General features: G+C 37.3%; 1 protein-coding gene across 1 annotated transcript; it reads right to left on the bottom strand.

Annotated features, from left to right (window-relative positions):
* Window positions 1-3,389: 3,389 nt before the first annotated feature.
* On the bottom strand, window positions 3,390-7,998 carry LOC116245804 (ATP synthase subunit delta', mitochondrial-like). The gene is made up of 2 exons (XM_031617369.2): window positions 7,648-7,998; window positions 3,390-3,895 (listed from the first exon to the last, which is right to left on the bottom strand). Exons 1-2 carry the CDS (start codon window positions 7,930-7,932, stop codon window positions 3,551-3,553), a joined length of 630 nt encoding a protein of 209 aa, XP_031473229.1. The 5' UTR covers window positions 7,933-7,998; the 3' UTR covers window positions 3,390-3,550.

Raw genomic sequence — 7,998 nt, 5'->3', positions numbered from 1 at the left:
TTTTCATTTCCATCTCTTTAAAATTTTGAAACTATAGTTTTGACCCCTCAATATGTGGGATCTGGTATTGAGAGTTTTAACGTTTTGGTATCGAGTGCAAGCTGACCTGATATGGATCTGGGTCCCAAAATCCGATCCATTTTCAGGCCAACAATTCATTGGACAAAAAAGGTCGTTCTTCTTTCAGCTCAATGACAATGAGAGATACATACCAGCTGTCTTTCTTGCGGTTGTCAACTTCAAGGCCAACGGCCATGGCCTGAAATTTCTTCTCCGGCCATGTGACTTGTCAGAAAGATGAAAATGTCAATCCCGGTATATAATCACAGAAATATATATATATATATATATATATCTTGGAAATATAACGAAACATGACCTCATGGTTGGGCACACCTAGCTGTATTTGTCTATGGAATAAATCTATTCGGCCATCAATATAAATACATTTCGATCCACTTAGTCAAATTTGGTGAAGAAATAAAGGCACAATTACTAATAGGATTTTACCAAACAGAAACTAAAGCAAGTTTTGGATTCAAAGCTGGTGTAGTTCTGATTTGCAGCTTTGCAGCCAAATGCAAGTATGATATGTGAAAAACACATGAAGAACAAAATATGAGTAATTGTGGCAGCCTACTGGAGTTAGAGACAAAAGCTAGACCTCTTATTTTTGTATTAAAAGATATTGTAAACAAAATATGAACATCCTAACATGTCCATAAACAGTTATGCAATGTAAATCATGTATTAATTCAAGTTATTTTTTGTAAAAAAAAAAAAAAAACATTGATTTTTATACTGCAAAAATTTTGATGTTATAAGAGCCGTTACTTTTTTAGTATTAAGAATTGTGATTCATGTTTAAAAATGACTAACTTAATACGTGTTTCTCATCAAATCACTCTTAAGTTCATATTCATAAAATTATATTGTAAAAAAAAAAAAAACTTTTTAATAGGTCTGACATTTGTCTCTTATCTAAGTGGTCTAGTATTTACCAATTTCTCAGCATAATGTATTTCCTTTTAACTTTCAAAATAGAAATTTACATATATGTGCCACACTCGGTTTAAATTTTCGCTTCCACCACTGGCTTGTAATTGCTGGGTAAGTGGGTCGCCGGCATTGCCAGCAGAACCACTCCGTGTTTAGTTGGCATCTGAATCAGATGCAATGAATGAAACTGTACAAAACATGTGTAATTGCACTCTTTTAAGATATTCAAACTTTTAAAGGGAAACATCAAAAGTCCAAAGACGCGGCATAAAAGGTTCTCATTCTTCCCTGGATGGTCAGCTCATTTGGATGCGTTGATAAGGTTTTACAGCCAACGAACTTCAGAAATCTTAAGTCATTCAAATGTTCCGTTCATACAAACTAGTCATTAGTCAAAGTAGGACCTTCTTTCTCCCTCTCTCTTCATGTGTATGTTGGTAGTTTTAGAAAACTGTTGACATACTTTTTACAAATTAATTATTAAGTTAGTTGTTTTCTTACTTAACTAACCTTTTTTTAATAATTAAAAAATTGTTGGTTATTATAACATCAAAATCTTGATAGTGGAAAGATCAATTATTTTAACAAAAATGACTTGAACTAAATCATGATTTATGTTGAATTTGTTTTTGTAAACACATTAGAAGGTTTACATTTTCTTTAAAACACTTCTTAATACACATTTAAGAGGTCTGATTTTATTCCTTACCCAAATATGATCTGGTATATATATATATATATATATATATGATAGTAGGGATTCCGTCCACTAATTGCCCCGTGATATGCCCCGATCCATTCATCGGAACATGTGTGTGAAAAAAGGCGGGCAGTGTGTGTGTTAAGAGGTCTGGCTTTCATTTAGGTCGGAGATGAAAGCCAGACCTCTTAAACTTTGTTAAAATATATTTCAAAAACAAAGGCAATTGCGTTTCTGTCAGGTACTCACCATGGGATCAAGTCCTTTTGTGGTTGTTTGGGAACAGCAACAGTGTGTTACTATTTCAAACATCCATCCCAAAAGGTGGTGCAGATTCATAAAACACTTTTTAAAATGTTCAATGAATCTTAACCGACTTTTGAGTTAGATGCATGAAATGTTACTGTTCCCAAACAGCTTTAGAATCTCAAGTATTGAAGGTGGTCATTATTCTTCTTCTGAAATGGGGATTCTTCTTCAGTAAGAGCAGGGAGTATAGCATAAGATTCTTGAAGGCCGCCCCCTGTGACTAGGGACAGAATGGCTCAAAATGCTTGTGGGTGGCTTGGGAAATTATCAATGGTGGATTACATGGAAGTGACTCTTCAACCTCTTTTCCTCTGATCAGTGAATCTTCAGGGGAACAGGAGCATCAATCCCACTGCCCGCGCCGCTTAGAAAGAAGAAACAAAAACTAAACCTGAAGATTCAATTTCATCTTGACACTGGTTTTACTCACTTTCATGAAATGTGTGTGTGTGAACAATATGTGAACCACCGGCTTTATTCTTGATGAGTGAATTTGAACAAGGCCAGCGCTCGTTCAGCTTGTTAACCAGTTTCATCTGCATTCCTCAGCAAAATTTATAGACCAAAATAACAAAAACTCAACCTCAAAGTTCGTTTTTCTCCTACCCACTTGAACTAAGAATCACATTTAAATAAATGAGCAAGTTGGAACATCTGAAATTTGCATATTCATCATTTTCGCAAAAAAGGTAATCTCCTTTTGCTTATTTTTGCTATCGTTTCAGCAGATTGAGTCCCTAACCTTGATCACATGATATGGATATTGTGCGGTACTGGTCTTTTTTTACACGTGAAATCATCTGAGAAACTTACCGCCACAGGTGATGAGGAGGTGGTAAGAGGGAACTACGAACGAAGTGTCAATTTGAACGCCTTGGATCAAGTGTTTCCTTGTCAGGCTTGACAGTCGAGGCTCACTCTCGGCATAACAAAGAAAAGCTACAGGAGCGCAACTGTGGTGCACTCACCACGGACCAGAAAAACCGTCCCTTTTTTTTTTCGTATTTTGAAGGACTAAAGAAATCTCGAACTAGACAGAGCATGAAGGACAAAAGAATCGTTTCATTAATACCAAGATACGGCTTTGTTGGCCAAATGAGCAGACATACAGGTCTTCAAAGAACTCAGCTAAACGGGGACATTCCATTTTAGTGTGTCCATCGTAACATCCAACCAACGTTATCTTTTAATAAGTTTAAATATATAATAGACATTTTTGGTGCCTTGGAATATTAAAAGTTTAAGTTAAAAACTAAGAAATACTCATTCTTGTTTCACCAATGAAATTTTTAGTTCATGAGTCAAACCAGCATCACCATACTATTAACAAGGATCCAAATGGAGTAAAAAAGGCAGAAACAACAGAGTTACGAACAGCAGGTACAAAATGTGAGTTTTTTTCTTATTCCCAAACAATTATTCAACAGGGAGAAGGCAGCAGAATTCTTAAGCTTAAAAAGGAATGACACATCAAGCAAAAAAGATGAACTAGTTGTTTTGGCAGGTAAGAGTTCAAAGAGCTAGGGAGAAAAACGGGCACGGCTAACCAGTAAGGGCAGCATTTAGGGCACTGTGAACATCTATGCCAATTTGTGCTTCTGCCTTCTCTAGCTCAGTTGATGCTGTATTCAGCTTTTGTTGAAAATCTGCCAAACCCTTCTGAACCAGACTTGAATCAATGTGGTCAATTGGCACCGCTTCTACTGCAACTATATCAGCAAAGGAGTTGGCATGGATGAATGCAAAACCACTACTAATGAAGTATTTCTTTACATCATTCCCCTCATGAACAGAGAGGACTCCAGGCTTGAGCTCTGCAATGGTTGCCACATGCCCAGGAAGGACACCCATCTGCCCAGTTGTAGCTGGGATTATGACCATATCAACCTGCAAGCAACAAGCAAAATTTCTCACTAAATATACAAGCAGTAGTCAAGTCCTGATGGCCCAAACTTGACCACCAACAAATCAACTAGTGACACCATGTGAAAAAGCACAAACAAAAATTTTCACTTAGAAGACAAGAAACAATGGTCAAGTCCTGATGAAGAGGACCTTTTCAGGAACCAAAATTTCCCACTAGTGATTCCATGTCAGAGGAAGAGATCAGCTGCTGGTACAGAGAGAGGCACTAAATACTGCCCACTCTTGCAGACCTTAATCATTGACATTTTCAGCACTACCATAGCGAAGCAGCAGGTGAGGAGCATCGTAAGAGACATAAGAAACTTGGAACTGATTGGAGTCAATTACTAGTGTGGATGCTCATTTGCTAGAACTTATGAAAGTTGTATATTGTCAACTCCATAGTAATGGATACAAATGCAAGATATCTGTATAAGAAAAACAAAGACACTTTGGAGGTGATCATCTTTAAAGGTCAATAGTAGTTGTTTACAAAAGACAACATCTGAAAAATGCAAGGTAGAGTGGTGAAGACACTACGAGTTGAAAGGTAAGCGCTGCCAAAACTTTCATCCAAACTCCAGACACTCCGCTCCAAGTTCCTTCTCTCCAAAGCATATTGCTAACATATTTGATCAAAAGTATAGCTAACACTGATTATCATAGCAAGTAAATTATTTGAGTATTTAGAAGAAGTGCAGTAAAATGACTAAAACCTAACAAAGTAATCCACTACACGGTGAGACCTCGAGAAGAAAAGTGAGTTTTCTAGTATAGTGCATTTGCTTGGACTTACGATGGAAGAGAACTACTTGTAAAGGCAAGCATTGTCATCATTATAGCACTGCAAAACAACCAACATATAACAGGAGAGGAGAAGAATCAGGGAGGATTTGCTTAATTCTCTTCAACTGAACGGCACATGAGAAGAATTTATGGAGAACCACAATTTCCCCACAGAAATCAACCTAGAAGGGCAAAGTCGTTAAAGAAAGAAGACCAGCTACCATTCTTAATTTCAAATGAATGTGTGGACACAATTTCAGAAGGACATAAAGATGCTGTCAAAACCTTGTAGTTCTTAATTTGTCTTCATCCATACAGTCCATGCACAAAATTCTCTAAATGTCGTTTGTAAGTGTTCAGGTACAAATGTTTGCATTATTCTATTTTGTGTCTAGATGTTTATTTTTTTCTTCAATATCATTCATTTTTATTTTTTCTTCAATATCATTCATTTGGAAAAATGGAATATAACCCTGAAACAGCACCCTGCAAACTTTTCTGTTATCATAGAAATAGAATTTAGAATTTATGTTGCTATCCATTTTCCGATCTCCTTCCAGACAAGTCCATCAGGTGCTTCACTAAATGATTACCCTTCATGCTGCTATCCAGCAAATTAGGAAATTAGAAGCACATACATCTTTCTGGACATGCAAAATAGAGATATTGATCTCATCTCCCAAATATTGCAATCCATGAGCATGACATTCTTATCCTTGCACCTTTAATACTACTCGTCCAAAAGCAAGCCGCAAGGCTGCCACATCCCAAGTTGGGCTTTCACATTTCACATGATCAGATGATGCTGCAACATCATTCTGAATGAACTTCAATATAAACTGCAATAGCTATATGCTTATTTGATCCCCCTACAACCAGTGCGCTAAATTTCCACCTTTAGTTAATTTATCTCTCATCATAACTAGCATCACAACCAGATACTACCAAACTAATTCTTAAAAATGCAGGATAATGCCACTGGAAACCTCTGGAAAATGAAGTAGGACTAACAGTAGGAGATACCAATGAAAATAAAGAGCAGAACTCTGGCACTCACTGAATCATCTATAGACAATAATCTTATGCACAATGTGTTAACAGTTGCTGGTTTTATAAAACGTCCACAAACAGATTAGTAGATGATCGAAAATTAGAAATGACAGAAATACACCTCATATATACGAAAAACTAAAAGGAGCATTCCATGACAAAGCAATTAACATAATGCACCAAAATAACGTGTCAGACTTCAATTCATAAATTCACAACTCAAAAAAATATAATAATAAAAAAATAGAGAAAGCCGAAAAATAAGCACCTAATATAAGATGCAAATACCAATGGAACTAGATAAATGAATGAAATAACAGCCACCAACAAATGCACTTGATAAAGCAAAGAGCAGCAAACTATTACAGTTAAAATATAAGTCACCACTTAGAAAAATATTAGCATGACCAACCAAACTCCCAACCATGCATCGCAAAAAGCTTTGACCATGCCACATAGACGTGGATGCAGGTGCGGAGAACATGCATGTACGTAACATTAGCATACCGTTTACGTCGTTACACATTGAATAAGAAAGATTGCGGTCATACATTATGGTGCAAAAATTTTTGTTCTCTACTTGCTAAATACACATAATTCGATCAAAATAAAATCTAGAAACAACAGTGCTGTGTCCTGCAAGGAAAATAAAGAAATTAGTAGCACATGCTGCATACTATACATCTTATACCAAAAGCAAACCAAACACAGAAATGATACATATCAAAGGAACCATTGATAAAATATTCCCCATGAGAATAAGCTAGTTAGGCAGAAAATATTGCAAACATTGTAGGGAAAAAAGAATGTTAAATATGTTTGAAATGGTGATTGATAAAGTAATTGGTTAAAAACGCATCCCAGAAAAGCCAAAGAATACAAGGTTTATGTTGCCAAGCACCAAGTTCTAAGAAAAAACAAAGGCAAATAGAAGAGGGCCTTTAAGTGTAAATGCTGTCTGTAACTTGAAAACAAACACGCTCAAGAATAGGCATAAACAATGGTGATTCACGACCGATTTAGTACTTTCAACTGTTCATAACTTCAGAAAATCACTACTAGCAATGGAACTGTCAACCTGAACTTTTGAAGGACTGTTAAGAAAGCAATGAGAAACGAAAATAAGAGAAAAAAGGACCTAATATGCACAATGAATGACAAAATAGGAGCAGTGGAGTAATGGCATCAAATCTAGAATTAGGAACCCATAAAACTAGCGCGTAACTGATAAAAAAAGAGAGCAACTGGGTCAAAAGAGAGGCGTTCTCATCTCTACTATGATAAGTAACTATGGACGAGAGAATCGCAGTAAAACCATCGAAAATATCAAAAAGGGACACTACAAGCACTAGTTTCTTTACTACATAAAAGTTCTCATATTTGAGAAAGTAGATGACTAACAACCTAAACAAAAGCAGATTTATCCTCAAATTGCCTTTTTCATTTCACGAGATAACAGTTACCAGCATCGTCAAAAACCAACATTTTTTTAGGGTTAGGTCACTCCAAATAACCTCTACGTGCGGACAATCTACACTAGCGTACATTCGAGTACCTGCCCATGCAGTACAATCGGATGGAGTGACTAATGGCATATAAGAGCACGCCCTTTATGGAAAATAACAAGAACCAGAACTCTTGGCATGCCATGAACACTCTGACATTTCAATTATCTATACTACCCATATCTCTCTAAACGCTTTAGTAGAACCAAAGATGCGAAAGCATCAGATTCAACCACATTTGACTAGTCACAATCCCCAATCTATGAATCCAACCACCATCATACACGAAACTAAGAGTGAGCAATTTGTGAACAACCATATTGACTAGCTGAGAAGGGTCGACCAGCAGAAAGTAATCAGAGAAAACAGAAAAGGAGCTCTTGTTATTCTTACCTCTTTAGCCGACAGCTCCGACAGGTAAGGAAGCACGAAATTGACGGTAAGCTTGGAAGGGATGGAGGAAGGAACGGGCGGTCGTGGGGTCATGAAAGAGAGCGGAGTCTTTGGTGGGTCGATGTTGGGGACAACCTTCTTCCACGCCTCGATGAAGGTGGAATTTTCCGTTGCGGTGGCCGGCACATCCGCCGCCGCCGACGAGATGAAGCGAGATCGATTCGCAGAGAGGAGGGATCCTCCCCTCTTCAAAAGCCGAAGGCACGACGACGATTGACGGATCATAGCGACAGAGATCGACTAAAATCGAACGGGGGCTCTCTCTCCCTCTGCGTGAACGAATGAGGAGAA

This window comes from Nymphaea colorata, chromosome 1 (assembly GCF_008831285.2).
Source record: "Nymphaea colorata isolate Beijing-Zhang1983 chromosome 1, ASM883128v2, whole genome shotgun sequence".
In the NCBI taxonomy this organism is placed as follows: Eukaryota; Viridiplantae; Streptophyta; class Magnoliopsida; order Nymphaeales; family Nymphaeaceae; genus Nymphaea; species Nymphaea colorata.
The sequence above is the reverse complement of the archived record's forward strand: the minus strand, read 5'-3'. Positions and strand labels throughout refer to the sequence as shown.

What these genes read in the sequence shown, in the direction of transcription:
- LOC116245804 (XM_031617369.2), bottom strand. Translation starts at nt 7,932, where the DNA reads ATGATCCGTCAATCGTCGTCGTGCCTTCGGCTTTTGAAGAGGGGAGGA. An exon ending in CGGAGCTGTCGGCTAAAGAG is followed by an intron (nt 3,896 to 7,647) that starts GTAAGAATAACA and finishes TGTTGCTTGCAG; the next exon opens with GTTGATATGGTCATAATCCC.